The sequence below is a fragment of the Drosophila miranda genome, chromosome XL, assembly GCF_003369915.1.
Source record: "Drosophila miranda strain MSH22 chromosome XL, D.miranda_PacBio2.1, whole genome shotgun sequence".
Classification (NCBI taxonomy): domain Eukaryota; kingdom Metazoa; phylum Arthropoda; class Insecta; order Diptera; family Drosophilidae; genus Drosophila; species Drosophila miranda.
In genome coordinates, this window is record NC_046673.1 from 1,195,727 (window position 1) to 1,219,171 (window position 23,445).

The 23,445-nt window shown below is 43.6% G+C and overlaps 6 protein-coding genes and 1 long non-coding RNA gene across 7 annotated transcripts; 4 read left to right on the forward strand and 3 right to left on the reverse strand.

Annotated features, from left to right (window-relative positions):
• Positions 1 to 167: 167 nt before the first annotated feature.
• LOC108155152 (probable cytochrome P450 4d14) lies at positions 168 to 2,048 on the forward strand. Its single transcript, XM_017285816.2, has 4 exons — positions 168 to 431; positions 526 to 982; positions 1,043 to 1,614; positions 1,681 to 2,048. Exons 1-4 carry the CDS (start codon positions 269 to 271, stop codon positions 2,016 to 2,018), a joined length of 1,530 nt encoding a protein of 509 aa, XP_017141305.1. The 5' UTR covers positions 168 to 268; the 3' UTR covers positions 2,019 to 2,048.
• A 106-nt stretch (positions 2,049 to 2,154) lies between these two features.
• On the reverse strand, positions 2,155 to 2,719 carry LOC108155231 (NADH dehydrogenase [ubiquinone] 1 alpha subcomplex subunit 7). The gene is made up of 2 exons (XM_017285923.2): positions 2,563 to 2,719; positions 2,155 to 2,474 (listed from the first exon to the last, which is right to left on the reverse strand). Exons 1-2 carry the CDS (start codon positions 2,623 to 2,625, stop codon positions 2,238 to 2,240), a joined length of 300 nt encoding a protein of 99 aa, XP_017141412.1. The 5' UTR covers positions 2,626 to 2,719; the 3' UTR covers positions 2,155 to 2,237.
• Positions 2,720 to 2,797: 78 nt separating this feature from the next.
• Positions 2,798 to 3,807, forward strand: LOC108155204 (ribosomal RNA small subunit methyltransferase NEP1). The gene is made up of 2 exons (XM_017285886.2): positions 2,798 to 3,051; positions 3,111 to 3,807. Exons 1-2 carry the CDS (start codon positions 2,884 to 2,886, stop codon positions 3,699 to 3,701), a joined length of 759 nt encoding a protein of 252 aa, XP_017141375.1. The 5' UTR covers positions 2,798 to 2,883; the 3' UTR covers positions 3,702 to 3,807.
• A 186-nt stretch (positions 3,808 to 3,993) lies between these two features.
• LOC108155223 (28 kDa heat- and acid-stable phosphoprotein) lies at positions 3,994 to 5,155 on the reverse strand. Its single transcript, XM_017285911.2, has one exon. It carries the CDS (start codon positions 4,907 to 4,909, stop codon positions 4,268 to 4,270), a length of 642 nt encoding a protein of 213 aa, XP_017141400.1. The 5' UTR covers positions 4,910 to 5,155; the 3' UTR covers positions 3,994 to 4,267.
• A 134-nt stretch (positions 5,156 to 5,289) lies between these two features.
• LOC108155188 lies at positions 5,290 to 7,655 on the forward strand. Its single transcript, XM_017285863.2, has 2 exons — positions 5,290 to 6,983; positions 7,079 to 7,655. The coding sequence occupies exons 1-2, from the start codon at positions 5,708 to 5,710 to the stop codon at positions 7,168 to 7,170; spliced, it is 1,368 nt and encodes a 455-aa protein (XP_017141352.1). The 5' UTR covers positions 5,290 to 5,707; the 3' UTR covers positions 7,171 to 7,655.
• Positions 7,644 to 8,396, reverse strand: LOC108155212. Its single transcript, XM_017285899.2, has one exon. The coding sequence runs from the start codon at positions 8,381 to 8,383 to the stop codon at positions 7,724 to 7,726; it is 660 nt and encodes a 219-aa protein (XP_017141388.1). The 5' UTR covers positions 8,384 to 8,396; the 3' UTR covers positions 7,644 to 7,723.
• Positions 8,397 to 16,021: 7,625 nt separating this feature from the next.
• LOC117189170 lies at positions 16,022 to 16,867 on the forward strand. Its single transcript, XR_004473226.1, has 2 exons — positions 16,022 to 16,496; positions 16,559 to 16,867. It is a non-coding gene; the product is annotated as an uncharacterized LOC117189170 (long non-coding RNA).
• The last annotated feature ends 6,578 nt before the right edge of the window (positions 16,868 to 23,445 follow it).

The following is a 23,445-nucleotide window of genomic DNA, read 5'->3' on the forward strand; positions in this document are numbered from 1 at the left end:
TGGGGATCGCCTTCACCAAGACTCTCCAGCCCGTTCTGACCTCCAACACCAACGCCAACTGCCGGTGACCGTCGCCTTGGGTACACTTGGTACTGGTAAATACTGGCCGCTGATTATAGAACCCTTATCTCGGTCAGAATTGGCTACAAAACAGCCCCACCACCGAGCATAGCCCATTAGTTGTGGTCTGTGAGCGCGTTGGAGAGACCCGAAAAACAAAGAACCTCGAAATAGGAAATTGGGAAATTAGGAACGACTGCATGTTAAAATGTTTGTGGAACTGTTGGTGCTGTTGCTTACTGTGGCCCTGGTGTGGGACTACCTGGTCGGCCGGAAACACAACAGATTATTTGACCAGGCAGGAATTACTGGACCCAAGGCATGGCCGCTTGTGGGTAATGCCCCGTTGATGATCAATGAGTCGCCCAAAAGTAGGCCACAGAAACGGAGTCGGGGCCAAGCTTCAGCCCAGAGCTCCAGCGATCCTTTCAAGCGACAGATACCAAAACCAAATCTCTCTTGCAGCTGTGTTCGACTTGCAGTGGCGCCTAATCCAAACCCATGGCAAGAATGTGCGATGTCAGATTCTTCAAGACCGCGGCTTCATGACGGCGGACCCCAAAATGATTGAGGCGATCATGAGCAGCCAGCAGACCATACAGAAGAACAACCTATACGGCCTGCTGGTCAACTGGCTGGGCGATGGCCTTCTGCTGAGCAAGGGAAAGAAGTGGTTCCGTAGGCGCAAGATCATCACGCCTGCGTTCCACTTCAAGATCCTCGAGCAGTTTGTGGAGGTGTTTGACCAGCAGAGCGCCATCATGGCTAAAAATCTGTACGACCGGGCCGATGGCAAAACCGTGATCAACATGTTCCCCGTAGCCTGCCTTTGCGCCATGGACATCATCGCCGAGACGGCCATGGGCGTCAAGATAAATGCCCAGTTGCAACCCAACTTTCCCTATGTCCAGTCGGTGAAAACGTGAGTTTAACTCGTTAGACTGCTTGGATTGCCTCTTCATTCCGATCCCATATGTCTCAGGGCTTCTGGCATGCTGGCCGAGCGTTTTGTGAATCCCGCCCAGCGTTTGGACATCTCCATGCGTCTGTTCTTTCCCTCCGCCTTCGCCAAGCTGAGTGCGAACATAAAGGCCATGCAGGACTTCACCAACAACGTGATCAGCGAGCGTCGTGACCTCTTGCAGAAGTCCATCTCAGACGGCACGTACGAGACAACTAACGCATCGCCCCTGGACGATGTGGGTCAGAAACGTCGCATGGCCCTGTTAGATGTGCTCCTACAGTCTTCCATTGACGGGGCCCCACTCAGCAATGAGGACATACGAGAGGAGGTAGATACCTTCATGTTTGAGGGCCACGACACCACCACCAGCAGCATTGCCTTCACCTGCTATCTGCTGGCCCGGCATCCAGAGGTGCAGGCTCGAGTCTTCCAGGAGGTGCGTGATGTGCTCGGGGACGAGAAGATCGCCCCCGTAAACACCCAGCTGCTGGGCGAGCTCAAGTATCTGGAGTGTGTGATCAAGGAGTCATTGCGACTGTTCCCTTCGGTACCGATAATCGGACGCCACATTGTCGAGGACACACTACTGGGTGCGTTCCCTTGGGTTCCTTTTTAAGAAATGTTGATCATTAATGATGATGATTTGCTTCTTGCAGACGGCAAACTCATACCCGCCAAGACCGATGTTATGATACTCATCTACCATTCCCAGCGCGATCCGGACTACTTCCCCGAGCCGAATAAATTCGTGCCGGAACGGTTCAGTCCGGAGCGCAAGGGCGAAATCAATCCATTCGCCTACACGCCGTTCTCTGCGGGTCCACGCAACTGCATTGGCCAGAAGTTTGCAATGCTGGAGATGAAAAGCACCATCAGCAAGATGGTGAGGCACTTTGAATTGCTGCCCCTAGGTGAGGACGTCCAGCTAGTGCTGAACCTTATCCTCCGCTCCACCACCGGTATCAATGTGGGTCTCAAACCGCGCGTCTATTGAGTTTTCTCTGCAAGTTTCCCGTTTCTTGTTGCCTGCGTGGCTTTATTTTTATTTTATTACCTTTTTTGATTAGTTCTTAAGACGACCGCACTGTAAATATTCCAATAAAATAAAATGTTTAATTTATATACCACACTTTTGAATGCTTAAATTGATTATATTTTAGTTTCAACCGGATCAAGTTACAACACAAAAAAATAGGGTTATTTCTTCGGTCATTTAGTCCCAGGCATATACCTGGCCCGGAGTGGGTAATTTGGTCGCCGTGGACGCATCCGCTGAGAGCTGCTTTTGCTGCTCGACCAGATCAATAGGTGGATTCACCTCCCGACGGCCATCGCGCAGGCAATAATAGTTGGCCGAGTACAGCTGCGAAGGTCCGTCGGGGATCTTTGGAGGGGGCTGGGTGCGATCGGCTACGTCGTCCTCGAAGCGCAGCGCCAGAGTGTGCTCACGCTGGAATAAAATTGTATAAATTTCCGTTTTTTGTCTTACATAACGTAACATTTGAGACGCTCGGGGCGCCGTACGGTTCCATGCTTACACCGAGGAGAAAGGCCCGGATCCGTTGAAAAAAAGGGGACACGTCACGGCGTAGAGCAGACATGCTTGTTCCGGCTAAACGAAATGTTTAACTATTTGAAAGAATCTTTTGTAAACTTTGTAATTCCTAAAAACTTCAGCGCCCAGCTGATTCTTGTTATGATTGCAGATGGCAGGAATGCGTACGGCTATCGATAGTATCGAACGTTCTTGCAGGGCTGTAATATATGATATCCATCGATAATTTCTCTCCGCCGCGTGCACATGGTTTTTGTTTTTGTAGAAATAAATATAAACTAAATAAATTAATAGCACACTTCGAATGGGAGGCCAAGGAAAAATGATAAATCGCAAGCGCAAATTTGTGGGACGCAAGACCGACGATCCGGAATTCGATCTGGACAAAAAACACTTCAAGGTGCTGCACGTAAATGCCAGCGAGAAGCGTTTGATCATCGTGCTGGAGGGCGCCCAGCTGGAAACGGTTAAGGTGAGTGTTTTGCGAACCCTCAACCTGGCTGACAGCTGACAATATCCACCCGTCCGCAGGTGCACGGCACTTTTGAACTGCTGAACTGCGACGACCATGCGGGTATTATGCGCAAGAATCAACGTGATCCGGGCTCCTGCCGCCCCGACATCACCCACCAATGCCTACTGATGCTATTCGACTCACCGCTAAACCGTGCGGGCCTGCTCCAAGTGTTTGTGCGTACCGAACACAATGTTCTCATCGAGATTAATCCCCAAACGCGCATTCCACGCACTTTCAAGCGGTTCGCCGGCCTTATGGTCCAGCTGCTGCACAAGTTCCAGATTCGGGCCAACGACTCGTCTCGCCGCCTAATGAGTGTTATCAAGAACCCCATAACAGACCATCTGCCGGTCGGCTGCAAGAAATACGCCATGTCCTTCTCCGGGAAACTTGTCGCAAATTGCCGCGACCTTGTCCCGCACGGCGAGGAAGGTAGCGTTGCCTACGATGAGCCCGTGGTTATGGTGATCGGCGCCTTTGCGCATGGCGTTCTCAAGACGGACTACACCGAGGAGCTCTTCTCCATCAGCAACTACCCGCTGTCGGCGGCCATAGCATGCTCCAAGCTCTGCAGCGCCTTCGAGGAGGTCTGGAAGGTAGTGTAGACCAGACCTAGTTCAGGGATTTCCGGTTGTCCCGCTCTGGATTAGTTATAGCTAGTACGTAGTCCTATTCTGAATAGATTATATGCGCATTGCAGACTGTAAAGTATCCCGTAATTTGTTTGTCTTTAAATCGCAATGGCGGCCCAGCAAGGAGGTTATCGTTGGAAGAGAGAGAGTTCAATAGCCGTCACTCGGTTGTACATAATATACATATATATCATATGTATGTATATATATATATTTATTTATTTTTATAATTCTCAATTACAAAAGACGCTGCATAGAAAACCTGAAATTTGTTTGACATTGGGCTCACTCAGATCGAAATTTAGTTTTTAGCGTTTCTCATGGATACTCGGCACTTGTGGCAGATGCAACATATCGCGTTTGGTTTGGTTCGGGGTCGATGAGATGCGATGCGTAGCGAGCCTCATCCTTCTGCGTTGTTTTCTGATAAATTTTTTACTTTACGTTTTCTTAACTAATTGCCATTAGCCCTTCCATTGGTTCTGTTACTGAATCAGTTGACGGGTTAAGGTATCGCGGGCTGGCGATCCTGTATGATCCTACTTCGCCCCCGGCTTCTTTCCAGTGTCGGCTGCCACCTTTTTTTCTGCCTCGCGCTTGGCGGCGGCCTCCTCTCGCTGCTGACGAATGAGGGCCAGCCGAGCGAGATCCGCCTTCGCCTCGGTCGTCTTGCCGGCCGCATGGAGCTTCTCGTAACGCTGGCGCGCCTTCTGCTTCTCGATCTGTTCACGCTCGCGACGGGACAGTTCCGGCTTGGCGGCGGCGGTGGAGCTGGTGGTGGAGGACCCACCATCGTCCAGCTTGAGAGTTGCTATTTTCTGAGTGGCCTTTTTGGTCACACGGTTGGGATTCTCGATTTCGATGAGCGAGGCCACGCCCTTTTTGGCATCTCGCGCCTCTGCCTCTGAGTCATCCTCGGACTCCTCCGAATCGGATTCCGACGAGCTGACCGCCGGACGCTGCTTTTGACGATGGGCTGGACGGGTGGCGGTCTTACGAGTCGCTGGAGGCTTCGACTTGGATGTGGCCGCACTACCGGAGGCCTTGTCACCGCCGGTCTCTTCACCGCTACCGCTGCCACTCGACTGGTCGCTCTCCTCCTCGGACTCCTGCTGAAGCTCTTCGGGTGATGTAAAGTGACGGCTGCGGCCTTTGTGGTTAACGAACTTTCCTCGTGGCATGCTGAGTCTTTCTTTTTACGCTCGTGTGTATGGGTGCGTGTGTCGCCGCTAGTCTTCCTCCAAAACGTTATTCTTCCGCAAGAAGCCGCTGCAACGGGCAAATTCGATCCTCCTTTTTTGAGTCGCTTTTTCGGCCAGGCGTGTGTTTGCCAATGATCTGACAAATTTAGTCACGCAGGCTTTTAATTTTTACACACAGAAATTCCAAATAAAATTGACGAGCCAGCAGTAGAACAATCGATATTAGCGAGAACTCAATGTGTGTTGACAGAAACTATCGATTGTGGCAGCAACGATGAAAGACTAAAATTTAAATTTTTTGATAGTCCAAATGATAGCTAGGAGAAACTTGTAACGAAACGAGTTTAATAAAGTAATAATTTCCAGGATCAGCGTTTTTCTTCCGAACATCAACCTTGGACGCTAAGTTATGAACTTCCACCACTAGCTGCAACTGCAGTGAACGCGATAGTGTATTTTTATTTCTATTGTGGTGCAAGAAGGTGCAGTTTTATTACGTAGAATCACCAACGCGAAGAAAAATGTATATAAAATATAAAAAACCTATCAAGAAATAAGTTGGAATACATTGTAAATACCTGCCCGAAAAAATAAACAAAACTACCCGCTCACCACGCCTTCACGTTTGTTTGATAACATACGCAGCGCCACCTCGCGGCCAAACGGCGCATTTTGTGAATGTAAATAAAATCTCACGCCACAAAACATTCGTTAACAAACAAGAAAAGCAATAAATTATAACAATTTTAAAGACAACAAAAAAGATAACACTTTTATATGCAAGCAGAGATAGTTACCGCGAGCGACAGGGTGAACGACAATCCCCCACAGACAAGGAAAAAGGCGACAAAGACGATAACGGATGTGGAGACGGACGAGACCCTGCGGAAAAGGAAGGCCATGGATGACTACGACATCAATATCGATCTAAATTTCGTGCAACTGAGCCGCCAGCAACTGCTACAACGCTACAGCACTGCCGTGCGCAAGCTGCGCCGCTTAGCCGAGGCCCACCGCGAGGTGCGGCCCCTGTCCTTTGACAGTTATGTGCTGTTCCAGTACTTTCAGCAGCGCAACTGGCGCCAGCGAATGGCCGGCATGCGCGGGGGCAGTGCAACGTTGGTACCGCCGCCGCAACTGATGGCTTACCTCAAGCTAGAGGTACTGCACCATTTGCTTGACCGCCGGCGCCAGATCCTATGCTGGCTCTTCTACCTTACGCTTGTGTCGCTGTGCGTGGCCGCATACCGCTATGAGACATCGAGCGGTAGCAACGAGCGCGTAGTACAGTCGACGGTGTATCCCGGGATGCGGATGTGGCGACGCATGACCATGCCGCTGATCCAGCGCTTTCCCCGGCTGACCGAGTTCTACGACGAGTCCTGTCTGATGGGCAATCCGTTTTTCCAGATGGAGGACCTCAGCTGCGGCCCCTGCGCCAATGTGGAGAGCGTCTGGTTTGAGAGCGATGAGTGCGCCCAGTTACATGCCCCTGTCAGCGGCAGCGATAACGGCTTGTCCTTGCTCCTCAAGTGCCGCCAGACAATGGCTGAGGGGGATAGTGTGCCGTTTGCGTTCAAGAGCCAACAGGATGCCATGGTTCTAAGCGACTTTTACAACATCTATACTAGCAACCACATGATCTTCCAGCGCGATGCGTACCGGGTGCACTCCACAAACCAGGGTGTCCACAATCTCGAGGATCTCTTTGGCCAGTTCAACAGCAGCAACAGTGACATGAACACGAATATCGATCCGCCTACCTGGACACAGCAGGCGCACAATCTGTGGCGCTGCAATCGCATGCTCCCTGCTCGCTTGCTGCGCCCCATCTTCGCCCGGCCGTCCCGCCTTCCGAGCCTGGGCGTTGCTTTAGAGCGCTACGTGGCCATCGACACGGCCCAGGCGCCGGCCTATACGCTGCCTGAAACCGAGTGCCCCAATGTGTATGTCCACCAGGCGGTGGGCACGCGCTTTATCATCCTGCGCCCCACCAGCGAGTGTCGCCACCGCTGCCGCACCCTCTCCATTCGCCTCACACAGTCCTTTGTCCGTGAGTATCATTCTCTGTCTCTTGCTTTTGCTCTGTTTTGTATGTGCATGCGCACTCCCTCTAACATTATATCGATGTTTCTGTATCTCCTTTAGTCAGCTATAACTGGTTGTATTGGAAGCCGATCTCGGCCCCGGATCCCATATCCGAGTCATTGTCCATCAGCTTGATCGGTTCTTACTGCTAGAGATGTTCTCTCATCTAAGCGCCATATACATTCATACGCATAGTGCATATACACACATATATCCACGCCCATATACATACATACATCCGCGATGCAAAATTAGTCAACGAACATGGGAGTCCCGGCTCGGCTCAAGGGCTCTATGAAACCCAGAATCCACGCCAACGAACTGGAAGAAGAACAGAAGCTGCGGCGGCCATTCCAAATGGCCAGCACATCGCGGGATGTTTCTCCTTTGTTTTTTTGTTTTATTGTAGACCCTTTCTAGTGGCATTTTGTGTGTGTCGTCCTGTGCAATTCTCAGTCCTAGCTTATAAGAATAGATAGCCTTAGTCAGCATGCTCTTGTCCTCCCCGTTTCGGTGTTATGTTCGTGTCCTTTTGACCACTTTGCATTTATGCTCGGTTTAACCTCAGTCTAAATCGACCCTTAATCGTGTTACAGAGATAAGTGAGAAAATAAAAACAGGTTCGTTCTTTTGTAAATATCCGTGTCCAGACCTGAGTTTTACTTTGTTTTTGCAAGGAATTATAAAAAACGCAGTCAAGCGTTTTCAGTGTCCATCGCGCAGGGCATCGAAGTAGGAGCCGGTCATTAGATCCGCCTTAAGAATGTCAAAAGTCTTCGCGAGCTGCTCGGCAATGGTCTGGCCCTCCTCCAGAGTCTGTTCCGGTCTCAGACAGACCTCGAACTCCATAAAGTGACCTAGGTCTTGTACCTCGTCCAGGTGGATACGCGTCTGCTCATGGATGAACAAATGGCGCTTTTTCTCCAACTGGCCTAAGATGCCGTTCGTCCGGCCCAGAATCTTCTCCAGCACAGCAGGCTCGTCCACTTCAATCTTGTTGAAACAGGACAGCTTAGGACCGGCCACATCGGGTCGATCGTAGTAGACCAACTGGGAGCGCGACGGGGGCTGCAAGTACCGCAGCTTGAGACGCCCGCCCAGCGGCGATTCGAAGAACACATCGCGCTGGACGATGAGCTCTCCTGTCTGACTGCCAGTCAGCTTCTTGGCGATGTCCAGGCGGCGGGCAAAATCCTCACTTCCGCCAGGAATCCGTGCCTTTATCTCCACATTTCGCTGATCTGCAGGAGTCGCTTCCATGCTGGGGCCGATTTTGTGTCTAACATCGATAGACATCAAATTTATCAGCGGGACTGCTGGCACGACCCCATTTTTATTCGTCAACGAACACAACCTATAGATCATGTTAAAAGTTATCGACGAAAAACAGGTAAGAAATATCAGGGCCAGGAATTAATTTGAATTGTATGCTTTTTATAAGCTGTTTAGGCTGACCCGAGTAACCTATCGATAGTTGAGTTAACTCAATAAGTCAGAACACTTGCATAAAGTCGAATTATTGAGTTTAAGTGCTGGTACGTACTTGTGTTTCCAGAAAAGCTTTATAAATCAACCAAATTATTAAAATGGTTGATCTAATGATAAAATGAGTTGAAAGTTTTCTTTAAGGATTATATTTATATTTGCAACTTTTCCCTCAGCCATAATATTTACGCGCAAAAATTTTAATTTTAGTCTGCTAGTTTTTGTTGTTATTTAAGTTTAAACGATAGGGCCCCCATGCTTATCGAAAGCTCAATAGCTCAACCCTTGTGAAAGTATCGTGTAAAATCAAATTGAGCAGCGTTCTTTTTAAGAAAACTATTTAATTAAAAAAAGGTGCCTTTTTTGTTAAATAGCATTCCTTGCGCCTAACAGCACATTATCTTATGTTACGGAATGCCATATTTTTATCGCTGCACAGTACTACTTCGCTTGGCGCCAATCGTTGAACTGCTAAAAATTGTTTTAACCGAGAAAAGGATTGGTAATGTCCTAGTGTCTGCAAGAGAGAGTTATAAGAGATTGTATATATTTGATTACCAACTAATAAACACACATTTAAGGTATGGTTAAGGTGTTGCTCAATTCGTAATGAGTTTGATTAATGGCTGTTGGAAAACAACGTACATATGTTTATTGTGAGAGTCCTCTACTCGACATTGTCCATCATAAGGTAATACCCAAAAAAGCTGAGTATAATAAATTGGATAGCTTTCAACTGATTCCATACAGTGCACAAATAAGTATTTGAATTTTCACATGATGGCCTTCCCATTCCATAACTCAAAAACCCCGCCCATTATTGAGCTAATGGTTTTGGCGTCATTAGCCCTAAAACTGCAAATAAAAAAATGGTTTTCTTTATGCAAACAAATCCTTCAGATTCTAGGCTATGTTTTTTGCATCTCTTTCCTGCATCCAGAATGCAGGGCAGGACCACCAAGATCGGATCACTATATATGTACATATATGTACATACATACATACTTATGTATGTATCACCAGAATAAATACAGAATGGCATCTGCATTTATGTATATATGTACATACATATGTACATACATATGTATGTATGCAAGTAGTTGGCGTAGGACCCGGTAGGGTGTGCCCAGGATAGATAGATATGTATTTTATTTACATACATACATGTATGTTGTATGTATGTTTCCACAAATTGAGGCCTAAAGACTTCGGCTTAAGCAAATGATTGTTAGGTTAGGATTTAATAGTAGTAGCACCCTAAACCTCTGCGCCACACACCACTGCATCCTCTTCCTTTTCCTCCTCCTCCTCTTCCTCTTCATCTTACTCTTATTTTACCCCCCACCTACCCCCAGCATATTCCGACAAAATGTAGTGAAATACTCCGTACCATACACAGATCTGTATGTCTGTATGTTTGGGTGGGTGTTCGAACAAAAGCAATGCGAACAACAGCAAAGCAAATCAACAAAAAAAAAAGCCAACAAAATTGTCCATATGTATGTATGTAGGTACATACATACATATGTATGGGAGAGCTATTTTAGTGTGTGTGTGTTTGTGTGTGTGAGTGTGTATGCGAGTGTGTATGTACATTAGTCGAGACACACAACTTGAATAGTCTCCTGTCGAGGCCCCGCTTCGTCGTCGCGCCACGTGATGGGAAAGGTAGAGCAAAGCGAGAGGTAACGCTGTCGCAGCCACAGTGACGCGAACATACACAAGCACACACTTTTCCCTGCTGCTAGTATGCTAGTATTAGTGAGTTAATGGCAGGAGCAGGGGCGTAGGCAACGGGGTTGTCGTTGCTAGGGGCTGGGTGGGCAGACGGCAGTGTATGAGGGGTAGGGTGGTCCCAACTTCGTGTCGTTCGCTTCGATTCCTATGTAATGGTTTTTCTGATGGGGATACGGGGTGTTCGGCTCGGTTCGGGCTTTTCATTCTTCCATCTTCTTCTTTGTTCGGTTCGTACTTGTCTTTTGACAGATGCTTCTACACTGTTATTTCCCCTGCTTCCTTTTTCTGTTTTCTTCTTCAGTCCAGTAAAAGCATGAGGCCATTTCCAATTCTCCTTCTTCCTAGATTACTCCCTTGCTCCTTTTTCGCTGCTCCTGTTCCTCGCTTCTCCACCTTACTCCTTCACGGCAATTCCGCCCTGCTGATCATACTCCTTGCTTGCTTTTTTTGCTGACTCCTAATTTCTTCTTCTGCCATTTGGCCTTCCTTTTTTGTATCTTTCTTCACTGCTTCAATGATCAATACTTCCAATAATTAGAACCCGCAGATCCTTCTCAATGATCCCCTCTCCAGTTCTTTTTCCCCTTTTTGTGCTCTGTATCCACTGCTTGTTTTTCCCTTCTTAATCAGACAGTCGCCCCTTATTATTATTTATCTAATTTTCCACCCTCTCCTATTTACATTTTTCACTTGCTCTTTTTTGCATTCTTCTCCAGTTTTATTTATGTTAGATTATTCCTTTTTTTCACCGAATTATTTTTTACTTCCATTTGCTTCCCCCACTTTATCAGCTAATCCTGGCCTTCTCTCTTTACTTCAGCCATCGACTCTCGTGGTCTTGCCTGGCTGCCTAATTTCCTTCTGCTTCTTCTCCCTTCCCCTCCCCCATCCGCTTCTAAGCCTGACTCTTCATTCGCTATCCTTTTCCTCCCAGTCCAACTCTGCTTCTTCCTCATCCAGTCTTTGTTGCATATCCTTCTCCTTCTTCCTTTGCTATTTCTTCACTATTGGAGCCACCATTTTAGTGCCATGGAAACATACATATGTATATAAAATGGGAATGGTATGCCATTATTATGTAAGGATGGATGTACATACATATTTAAGTACATCGTAAAGACACATATGTATGCAAGTACATCTATAAAAGCTATACTATAGGCTATACATCCATATATGTATAGTGCATACATACTATGTACATACATATGTATGTATGTACTTCCATTAAAATATATAACTTTTGAATGGAAAAGCAACAACGTTGTGGTGTAGAAGCAAAGGGTTCCGTTCCTTCCTTAGTAAACTTGGCAAAACAGCCCATCTAGCGAAAGAAAAGTCATTAATTTTAAAATAATAATAATAATAAAATAAAAAAATAGTCGATATTAAGAAAAAAGTGTCGATAGCCTAAAAAGTGTATTGGTAACCGAATCAAAAACAAATTTCCAGTTTTTAATATATCAAAATTTGAATTTTCTTCCGCTAGATTGTTTTGCCCAGTGTGCTTGGGTACGAAATATACGAAAATGTAATGCAGTTTTCTCAAATTTCCCAAAGTGGAATCTATGCTGCGGTCGATGATGTTACTTTTTTTCTGCTGCGGCGCAGTCAAAGTTGGCAGCGACGGCGACAGCGTCAGAAGCAGAAACACAGCAACAACATGACGGCGATGACCTTCGGCTGCGCTACATTGCTGTTGGAACCATACCCTTACGCTAGGAGTATAATTTTTCTTTTCACATGTTTGCAATTCAGAGTCAAACTAGGATTTTTGGTCTCGGTGGAAATTGGAATTTGTATTTTTCGTAGGAACGAGAGATCTGGAAGTGTATTTAAAGCTTCTGCTACCGAAAATTACTCACTTCTTGTTGCTGTTGCTTTTTGGGTTCGTTGGTTGTAGCTGCTTTTGCTTCTGTTGTGGCCCTCGGAAATGTATTGCATACATGTATGCATATTTACTTACATATGTATGTATGCGCATATGTACATATGTACATATATTATATAATATTAATATTATTATTATATTATATATAATATTAATGTAATGTAATATGTACATATGTACATCTCTATCCTATGCATGTGCGTATGTAGATATATGTATCTTTCTCTTTACCTAAATAGCTGCAACTTTAACTTGTCTCTTTCTCTTTCTTTGCCTACCCAATTTTTCTCTATCTTTCTCTTTGTGACTAGCTTTTCGGAAGAGAGAGTGAGAGCGAGAGAGAAGGAAAAGGAGAGAGCGCAATAATTTGACCTTTTTTTTCTTCCATTAAGAAGAGTGAGCTGGAGAGATCATTGCAGATTATGTGTCCGCATTTAAGTACATATCTACATGCATACAACCATATCCAAACATATGTATATGTATGTATGTGTACATTTCACGTATCTTTCAGATACATGCGCAGATTTATATCTCGTATTCTTCTTTATTTCATTTTCGTTGATTTCCTTTTCATCGCTTTTATGGTTTCATTTTGGCATTCGTTCGGCTTTTGTTTCATTATTTTTTCTGTTTTTTTTTTAATTTTTCCCAATTTTGCTTTTCTTTGCGTGTGTGTGTATCTTGAAGATACATTTTGTTTGCGCTTTGTTTCTAGGCAGCAAACATTTTCGAATGGAATCGATTCATGATAGAAAGAGAGTGAAAGAGAGGAGTGGGCTGGGATAGGTTTTGTGGGTGGGTGTGGGTGTTATAGTACTCACAACAAGTGGAAGCCAAAAATCTGCATTTTGTGGATGTGTGTATCTCCCACCTCCACACCCACTCATAGAGAACGTCCAACCACCCTATGGATGGTTGGACAGACGTTTACGAGCACAAACAAAGGTACAGTCAAGGATCTTTTTTACCCCAATCGATTGCTCATCCGAATGAATAACAATAGGTTTTAAAACAGTTTTGCACAAGAATTTGAATTGATTCCAATCTGATTATTTTTTCCAACAATAGTGAACAGCCTTATGGCCAAATTCAATAAGTTAAAACCTTTATTTCATATTTCATATTTAAAATCCAATCCTAACGATTGGAATATAGAATGTTTTAGGCTGAGGAAAATTGCAAGTTCCATTCGTGATATCATCATGATTCGATCTCAACGTGACATACATACATACATATGTACATACATACATACAGAAGTGTGTTCCAGTGGCGTTTTTTCTCTGCGCTGCTTAGTTTTTATACCCGATACTCAAAATGAGTATTGGGGTATATTAGATTTGTGGTAAAAGTGGATGTGTGTAACGTCCAGAAGGAATCGTTTCCGACCCCATTAAGTATATATATTCTTGATCAGCATCAATAGCCGAGTCGATTGAGCCATGTCTGTCTGTCCGTCTGTCCGTCCGTCCGTCTGTCCGTCTGTCCGTCCCCTTCAGCGCCTAGTGCTCAAAGACTATAAGAGCTAGAGCAACGATGTTTTGGATCCAGACTTCTGTGATATGTCACTGCTACAAAAATATTTCAAAACTTCGCCCCGCCCACTTCCGCCCCCACAAAGGACGAAAATCTGTGGCATCCACATTTTTAAAGATACGATAAAACCAAAAACGCAGAATCGGTGAGGATGACCATATCTTCTACAGTGCAAAATCTGAACCAGATCGAATAATGATTATAGCCAGAATCAAGAAAACAATTTCATTCTTTCTCGCTCTGTCTCTCTCTAACACACAGGTTTCATGGTCGGTTTTGTCAATTGCAAAATATGAGTTCAAGGATCTCAGAACCTATAAGAGCCAGAGCAACCAAATTTGGTATCCACACTCCTGTGATATCGGACCTTGACCGTTTCGTGTCCAAATTTCGCCACACCCCCTTCCGCCCCCGCAAAGGACGAAAATCTGGGGCATCCACAAATCTCAGAGACTATTAAGGCTAGAGTAACCAAATTTGGTATCCGCACTTCTGTTAGATCTCACTGTAAAACGTGTATCTCAAAATTTCGCCCCACCCCCTTCCGCCCCCACAAAGAACGAAAATCTGTTGCATCCACAATATTGCACATTCGAGAAAACTAAACTAAACGCAGAATCATAGATAATGAACATATCTATCAGATTGCTGAATCTGGATCAGATCGGATCATTTTTGTAGCCAAAAGCAAGAAATCAATTTTCAGTGGCTACGCAGCGCCCGACGTCACGCTCAGACTGATTTTCTGTCTCTCTCGCACGCACTCTTTGTCGTGTCGTTTAATATTAGCGGCGTCTGCCGGAGGAGAGTTATACTGACTTAGTATCGGGTATAACCGTAGAGTTGCGGTGTCCGCAGCAACTCACAACGTTCCCCCTCGTTTGTTTGGTTCTTATTTTGGCAATGCACTAACCGAAAATGATTAAACAACAGTCAAAAGTTGGCATGCTCTACAAACAGAAATATTCTAAGCATTTCATTGGATTTGATCTATCTATCGATACTAGTTCGATATACGACTTTAAGAAGGTCTCCATAAATAAATTTAATCTCTGCCATAACTGGATTCTTATCATGCTTAACCAATTAAGGGTCGATGGGTATTTAAATACGCACTATAATGATCTGGATCAGATCATTATTACAGAAAGAAGGAATACTGCGAGGAGCGAGAAAAACGACTGGTGTTGGTGTGAGAATATAAAAAAGAAGAGAGACATATAAACAGATTTATATTCATGATTAAATGCATTAACTGTCTGTAGTATTTGAATGAAGTGTGCTTCTTCCTTTGTCGGAAATTACCCCACGAGTAGGCAAAGAATCACAGAGTCCAGGCAGAGTTTACAACTCTTCTCATCCGAAAATATAGCACGTTTTCACGTAAGTTCCAAGTCATACAATTTCGTGCAAAGAGCAATCAAGTTTCCCTGCGAGGAGGATTAGTGGTCGTCATACCTGGTACTCAAAGAGAATGGGGCTTTATTATATTCATGTAAATGTATGTAAAAGCCGAAAGGAAGTGCTTCCAACCTATAAAGTGTTTACATACAGAGTCTCTCATCTCTCTCAATCTCTCTCATGCACTTCCTCGCCCAGTGTGTGAGCGGAGAGCGTCAGAAATTTAACGGACGGTGCTGTACGTAACCAGCTATAATATTGGTGCAGGATAGGTGCAGTGCAAGAATTAACATTAGAACATATGTATGTACATATGTACATATCACCGTTGTATCTTCTCGCATGAAAAGTGCAAGAAAAATTGATAGAGATGCGCGTTCTGCTTTGTCCTAAATGTCCTACATCCCATCGATCCTATTGATCCGGCACTTGTTCTCCGATAACCGACATGAACCGCTCGACTCTAGTTTCGCCGATGGGGGGCCTGTTCAAAGGACCTGCCTTGTAGGGTAGATGCATAATCGTAATATCCTTTGAAAAGGTATCAACACAATAATAACGAAAAATATCCAGCTACTTTTCCATCGCCTTAATGTGCCCCCTCTATTGCCAAACCACCAGCTTGTTTTCCACTCTCCTGCTCTTTCTCGTCCTTCTCGTATTTGCACTTTTCGCTTGGTATCTTTCTTGCTTTTTTTGTAGCTAGCTCAAAAAATAAACAAATTCTAAATGAAGCTATCTACGTATGTACATATTTACGTATGTATGTATGTATGTATGTACATATTATTAGATGTTTTACAGACTATATACATTGATAGATACATACATACATATACATATATGTATGCGGATGACTGCACAGACATATGTATATATCGTGTGCATATGTACATATATCTTTCGGGTATATACATATAACATATTTCATTAATATGATATGTATTTTTTATGTACATACATACATATATTTCTTTATGAACCAAGAGAGCGCTCATCAGTGCAAAAAGAAAAATATCTTATGCATAAAGCCACTTACATACATATGTATGTATATACATACATACATACACCAACAACACACCCAGAACAAACACAAAGAAATAGGCTCAAAAACATACACATACACCCATACATACAAATACATATATGTATGTACATATGTATATAAAAGCGAACCCGAAGCAAAGGCACAAAGCAAAATCGCCAAAAGCGAACATATGTATGTGCACACTTATGAAAACCCAATTTTCTTTTTACGCTTCGATTTCTGTATACGAATCGATGATACCCAAAAACGAAGGGCCAAAACGAGACGCAATGACAAATGGTTGGTGGATAAGCGATGGCGGAATTAGCGGTGTGTGAAAAGGGAGAGGAGAGCCGGGTACAAAGGAAGTATAGAAAGCGAAAAATACGATATATGTATGTACATATGTATGTATACGAAATAACCGAATGAGATCATTGTTTTTATTGGATTTCAGATTACGTTAGAGATGACCAGGATCCCAGGAGGCTTAATTTTTCGAAAAAGAATTTCCGAGTTCACGCCCAACTCTGATTGCCCGCTCAATTAAAGAGCGGAATGAACGAGAGCCCTGTTAAAAATATGTTTGATTCGATTGTCTCTGACTGGCAAACTTCAATTGTTCTAGTATACTCGTACACTGCTCTTGGTCACTTGAATATATGCACTTAAACTAATTATTTTTTTGAAGAAAAAGTAACTTATATTAAAATTTAATTTGTAGATATTGTAAATCTTAGATTTATTAGAAAAAGAAAAAAAATGATTTCAATAATGTGTACTGCCTTCCTTGTTCGAAATATCTTCATATATCCGGTCCTTCATAGAATGGTACAGGGAGTCCACGTGTATGTAGCTTAGAAAAATCGCGCTTCAGGCACGTCGAATTGCTGCAGTTAGTGTTTCCGTATCTTCGTATTGCTTTCCTCCTTCGGATACTTTCCGGGCAAGCCAGCCCAATAAATTTTTAATAACGTTACGATCTGGAGAATATAGTGGCCAAGTCATGATATTAACGTTTTGACTGGCAATAAACTACTTCACTACTCGATCGTTATGAATCGGGGCATTATCTTGGAAATCCATGGGATTGGTCCGAAGAGATCATTTAACTTTGGAAATACGTGTTTTAAAGCGCTCATCGTTCATTTTCTGATCTAAAAAAATCAAATCCATTGTACGATAAAAAGTGATGGCACCCCCCACCATGACTCCACCTTCTCGGCTGTGATGACGGCTTAAATAGAGCTCATCTTTTCGCAGATTATGAAAATAGTATTGAAAACCATAAGGTCCGTCAAAATTGAAACGTTTTTCATCAGTCAAGACCACCGAACGCCAATCATTTCAACGAGTGTCAGTTTGAACATTCCACGTCATGTGTTCCTTCGCATGTTGAAGCCGTTTTTCTTTGTGTATAGCATTTAGAGGTGGTTTTTTCTTAATTTTCAGATGCTTTAGATGTTTAGCACTTTTGACTGACGCTGAACTGTTGAAAGGTTTGCGGTCACTCCGGCTAATTCCTTAATTATACCCGATACTCAAAATGAGTATTGGGGTATATTAGATTTGTGGTAAAAGTGGATGTGTGTAACGTCCAGAAGGAATCGTTTCCGACCCCATTAAGTATATATATTCTTGATCAGCATCAATAGCCGAGTCGATTGAGCCCTGTCTGTCTGTCCGTCTGTCCGTCCGTCCGTCCGTCCGTCCGTCCGTCCGTCCGTCCGTCCGTCCGTCCCCTTCAGCGCCTAGTGCTCAAAGACTATAAGAGCTAGAGCAACGATGTTTTGGATCCAGACTTCTGTGATATGTCACTGATACAAAAATATTTCAAAACTTCGCCCCGCCCACTTCCGCCCCCACAAAGAACGAAAATCTGTGGCATCCACATTTTTAAAGATACGATAAAACCAAAAACGCAGAATCGTAGAGAATAACTATATGTTCTAGAATGTAAAATTTCAACCAGATCGTATAATTATTATAGCCAGAATCAAGAAAACGATTTCATTTTTTCTCGCTCTGTCTCTCTCTAACACACAGGTTTCATGGTCGGTTTTGCCAATTGCAAAATATGAGTTCAAGGATCTCAGAACCTATAAGAGCCAGAGCAACCAAATTTGGTACCCACACTCCTGTGATATCGGACCTTGACCGTTTCGTGTCCGAATTTCGCCACACCCCCTTCCGCCCCCGCAAAGGACGAAAATCTGGGGCATCCACAAATCTCAGAGACTATTAAGGCTAAAGTAACCAAATTTGGTATCCGCACTCCTGTTAGATCTCACTATAAAACGTATTTCTCAGAATTTCGCCCCGCCCCCTTCAGACCCCACAAAGGACAAAAATCTGTTGCAACCACAATATTGCACATTCGAGAAAACTAAAAACGCAGAATCATAGATAATGACCATATCTATCAGATTGCTGAATCTGGAGAAAGAAATCTGCAAGAAATCAATTTGCAGTGGCTACGCAGCGCCCGACGTCAGACTGATTTTCTGTCTCTCTCGCACGCACTCTTTGTCGTGTCGTTTAATATTAGCGGCGTCTGCCGGAGGAGAGCCACACTGACTTAGTATCGGGTATAACCGTAGAGTTGCGGTGTCCGCAGCAACTCACAACGTTCCCCCTCGTTTCATTAGAAATTGCTTAAAAATAATTGATTTCTTAATTTTAAATCTTTAACGCGTAGATAAGATTAGCAAACTTCCCCAAAGCCTGGAGGTGTGCCCACATAATCATGTTGCCAAGGCTAGGAAAACCACCGGAAGATCTCAACAACCATAGACCAATTAGTCTCTTGTCGACTTTTGGCAAAATGTTTGAGCGCTGCATCCTACGAAGGGTACTGGAGTCGCCGTTGGTCAAAACAGCCATGCCAAACTACCAATTTGGGTTCACGCTTCAGCACGGCACACCCGAATAACTGCACAGGGTAGTGGAACACATACTTGACGGGTATTTCGCAGGCTTTCGAACGGGTGTGGCACGAGGGACTACTCGCCAAGATCAAAGTAATGCTCAACCCTCAGCTGTATGAAGTTATCAAAATCTTTCTGACGGAGAGGACCTTCCGTGTAGTCCAGGATAGTGCAGCTTCTTTGACCAAGACCATCAAGGCAGGAGTACAGCAAGGCAGCGTGCTTGGTCCGACACTGTACTGCTTATTCACCCACGACATGCCAAATCCCTCCGCGGTCCGAAGGCAACCATGGCAGAAGCTCAAGGTGGCAACATTTGTACTCTCGAGGGCTAGCTGTGTCTATGATGCCACAGACAATCTACAGCAATACCTCAAGCTATTTGAAAACTGGGCCTGCCGATGGAACATCTCCATAAACCCTGATAAGTGTGCAGTGGTGACGCACACTTTAAGAATGGGCTCTATCCCTGGTGTCTTCCTGCTTGGGAAACTCATGGAGCAGCGTAGGAATCACACATACCTCGGAGTTACACTGGATGCACGTTTAACTTTCGACAGTCACATCCGTAGCGTGAGGAACAGGTTGGTGGGTAAGGCCCAGAAAATGTTCTGGCTACTTAAACAAAGCAACTAGCTCAGTTTAAAACGAGGGGGAACGTTGTGAGTTGCAGCGGACCCCGCAACTCTACAGTTATACCCGATACTAAGTCAGTATGGCTCTCCTCCGGCAGACGCCGCTAATATTGAACGACACGACAAAGAGTGCGTGCGAGAGAGACAGAAAATCAGTCTGAGCGTGACGTCGGGCGCTGCGTAGCCAGTGCAACTTGATTTGTTCTTTTTGGCTATAAAAATGATCTGATCTGATCCAGATTCAGATTCAACCCAGAAGGAAGCGTTCCCAACCCCATAAAGTACATTTATTCTTGATCAGCGTCAACAGCCAAGTCGATATAGCAATGTATCGAAGTAAAATCTATCGTATAAGCTAAGGGTCTGTGGGTATGTCATTTTGTGTTGACGACGAGCAAGTCAAAACTTCTACAAAAAGATTAATCCTTGAATAAAATAGATTTGCCAAAGTTTTTTATATGTTATAAGACTGAAGATCTTTCAGATTGGCATACTAATTAATATTTTGAAATGCTTCAAAATTATTTAGAAATTTAAAAGTTGCTAATAAAACTGGATGCACGTTTATAATCAAATAATGACCAAAAAGGATACAATTCTGTAAATAGAATATACATACCTACATATAATATAAAAAAATTGTTCGTACTTTTAAACTTTCAGCATCTCTAAACGTGTTCGAATCGGGCTATGACTTTATTGGCTTTATTTATTTTAGGCCAAAATTAACATTTATAGAAATTAGCCTAATGCACTTAGATATGTATGAATGTATGTATGTATGAACATGCGCACAGTATCTTCCATGCCGATGTAGTGCCAGTTGCATTAGTTAGAGCAAATTTTCCGGCAAAACCTGGGAGTCCCACTCAGGTAGAACGGGAACCGAGGATCAAGCTTTATGTTCTCAATCGATTTTGCACAATCAGGTAGACAGAGATTTAAAAGATGCTACTTACATGTGCGCATATGTACATATATGCATACATTATGTCATGAATGCATGTGTATATATGTATATATGTATGTACATATGGATGTACATATACTTTGGGTGATATAAACTTGCGTAATAAAGCGTATAAGTTATTTAAGTCTTTGATTTGACTATTACTTAGCATCAAGGCCGATACTAGAGTCTATAGAGTATACCCTCTTTGGGCTGAATTGTTCTATACGTGAGAGTATGCATACGAATATGTATCATCCGATGTGAGCTGACTCAAAGGTATTCCCCTAATACTTTCATATGTACATATTCACATGCACACATACATATGTACAGATATATATGTATGTATATTACTCAAATATGGATTGGTCTAGGGTTCGATCGTTATGCGACAGATCCCAAGATATTTCGCTTGAAGTGCAGATTCATTAGGAAATAATGACAGCTAATGTTGGGGTTTGTACTATCTGGAAATGTGTGCACACAATTCCCAATGTAAATTCCCATAGTTCATGAATCACGCTAGCTAACAATGATGATAAATACATATGCATATATACACATATACGTGTAAACATATCTATATAAATACGTGTACATACGTATGTATGTGCATATATGACGTGTCGACAGTGCACTAATATAAAGGCACTTATTATTCCTTTATGTATGAGTGCGATTCAACCAAAAGAGAATGCAAAACAATCAAAATTTGTATGTAAAAACATACATACATCTGTACAGTCGCGGTCAAAATAATAGCAGTGCTACTATGTTAATTTCTCCAAAATAACTTCAACAATCGAACTTATTTCTTTACCCCAGAACGTAGCACAGTATGTTTTCTTCTCCTTTTTTGCGTCATATTTACAGTTTCCGTTTAGTCGGTCTCATAAGGCACTATAGGCACTATAATTATAGTGTTAATTTCAGAAGGGAAGTAACATGTCCAGGCGAAAAATATCATTGGTTTTTGAGTTGCTATGATCTGAAAAGTACATTAGAGGAAATTATTAGCCAAAATATCAGCGGATCGACTACAACGACAGGCGAGGTTCAAAACTTCTGCTCCTGCTACTGCCTTAAAAAATTGCAATTTTAAAACTAGTATTGAATTCATTAGAAGAAGCCTAAAATTAAATTTTTAAGGCGCAACACCCAAGAAAAAAAATTTACGGCCCAAAAAGCATGTAGTCCGAAGGCTAAAGTTAGCCAGAATTGCCTTAATTGACCATGGGAAAAGAAAAGGAATATTTCCCAAAATTGTTATGCCCGATACTCAAAATTAGTATAGGCGTATATTAGATTTGTGGTGAAAATGGATGTGTGTAACGTCCAGTAGGAAGCGTTTCCGACCCCATAAAGTATATATATTCTTGATCAGCATCAATAGCCGAGTCGATTGAGCCCTGTCTGTCCGTCGGTCCGTCCGTCTGTCCGTCCCCTTCAGCGCCTAGTGCTCAAAGACTATAAGATCTAGAGCAACGATGTTTTGGATCCAGACTTCTGTGATATGTCACTGATACAAAAATATTTCAAAACTTCGCCCCGCCCACTTCCGCCCCCACAAAGAACGAAAATCTGTGGCATCCACATTTTTAAAGATACGATAAAACGCAGAATCATAGAGAATGACTATATGTTCTAGAATGTAAAATTTCAACCAGATCGTATAATTATTATAGCCAGAATCAAGAAAACGATTTCATTTTTTCTCGCTCTGTCTCTCTCTAACACACCGGTTTCATGGTCGGTTTTGCCAATTGCAAAATATGAGTTCAAGGATCTCAGAACCTATAAGAGCCAGAGCAACCAAATTTGGTATCCACACTCCTGTTATATCGGACCTTGACCATTTTGTGTCCAAATTTCGCCACACCCCCTTCCGCCCCCGCAAAGGACGAAAATCTGGGGCATCCACAAATCTCAGAGACTATTAAGGCTAGAGTAACCAAATTTGGTATCCGCACTTCTGTTAGATCTTACTATAAAACGTATATCTCAGAATTTCGCCCCACTCCCTTCCGCCCCCACAAAGGACGAAAATCTGTTGCATCCACAATATTGCAGATTCGAGAAAACTAAAAACGCAGAATCATAGATAATGACCATATCTATCAGATTGCTGAATCTGGATCAGATCAGAAGCCAAACGGAACAAATCAATTTGCAGTGACTACGCAGCGCCCGACGTCACGCTCAGACTGATTTTCTGTCTCTCTCGCACGCACTCTTTGTCGTGTCGTTTAATATTAGCGGCGTCTGCCGGAGGGGAGCCATACTGACTTAGTATCGGGTATAACTGTAGAGTTGCGGTGTCCGCAGCAACTCACAACGTTCCCCCTCGTTTTACTGTTGCAAGGTATGCCGGTTCCAGGGTATTAACAAGCCTTTTCAAGTCACTCCACTCAGCTGCAGCTCCCGTTAGTATTTATATCATTTATATACATATAACATTACATATTAAAAATTAATATTTCAGACTAGTGCAATAGCACAGTCTTGCTCAAGCAGCTCAATCGCGACAACTTCGTTCGGTACATCGCAAAACTCAAACACCTGCTCGCTATTGAACGAGTTTTTGCAAACTATTGAGGTAGCTTCAGAAGACGAAACTGAGGATGGAGAGAGAGCAGACCTCATCAAGAAAGGATATGCCGAAATTGACGACTATACCCCAAAGCCAATTTGCTTGACCTCCAATATTATAGAGTATTGGGAGGAGCTTCGATACCGTTTCCCTAACTTATACCAGCTGACCAAAGTGGTGCACTCAGTTCCTGCGACTCAAGTTAGTGTTGAGAGATAATTTTCGACACTCAAAATGATG

Bases quoted from the DNA above. Each gene is read 5' to 3' on its own strand.
- LOC108155152 (XM_017285816.2), top strand. From the start codon at position 269: ATGTTTGTGGAACTGTTGGTGCTGTTGCTTACTGTGGCCCTGGTGTGG. The intron at 432-525 runs GTAGGCCACAGA...TCTCTCTTGCAG, and splicing joins GATCAATGAGTCGCCCAAAA to CTGTGTTCGACTTGCAGTGG. The intron at 1,615-1,680 runs GTGCGTTCCCTT...TGCTTCTTGCAG, and splicing joins TGTCGAGGACACACTACTGG to ACGGCAAACTCATACCCGCC.
- LOC108155231 (XM_017285923.2), bottom strand. From the start codon at position 2,625: ATGTCTGCTCTACGCCGTGACGTGTCCCCTTTTTTTCAACGGATCCGG. The intron at 2,475-2,562 runs GTAAGCATGGAA...ATTTTATTCCAG, and splicing joins TCCGGGCCTTTCTCCTCGGT to CGTGAGCACACTCTGGCGCT.
- LOC108155204 (XM_017285886.2), top strand. From the start codon at position 2,884: ATGGGAGGCCAAGGAAAAATGATAAATCGCAAGCGCAAATTTGTGGGA. The intron at 3,052-3,110 runs GTGAGTGTTTTG...ACCCGTCCGCAG, and splicing joins CCCAGCTGGAAACGGTTAAG to GTGCACGGCACTTTTGAACT.
- LOC108155223 (XM_017285911.2), bottom strand. From the start codon at position 4,909: ATGCCACGAGGAAAGTTCGTTAACCACAAAGGCCGCAGCCGTCACTTT.
- LOC108155188 (XM_017285863.2), top strand. From the start codon at position 5,708: ATGCAAGCAGAGATAGTTACCGCGAGCGACAGGGTGAACGACAATCCC. The intron at 6,984-7,078 runs GTGAGTATCATT...TATCTCCTTTAG, and splicing joins CCTCACACAGTCCTTTGTCC to TCAGCTATAACTGGTTGTAT.
- LOC108155212 (XM_017285899.2), bottom strand. From the start codon at position 8,383: ATGATCTATAGGTTGTGTTCGTTGACGAATAAAAATGGGGTCGTGCCA.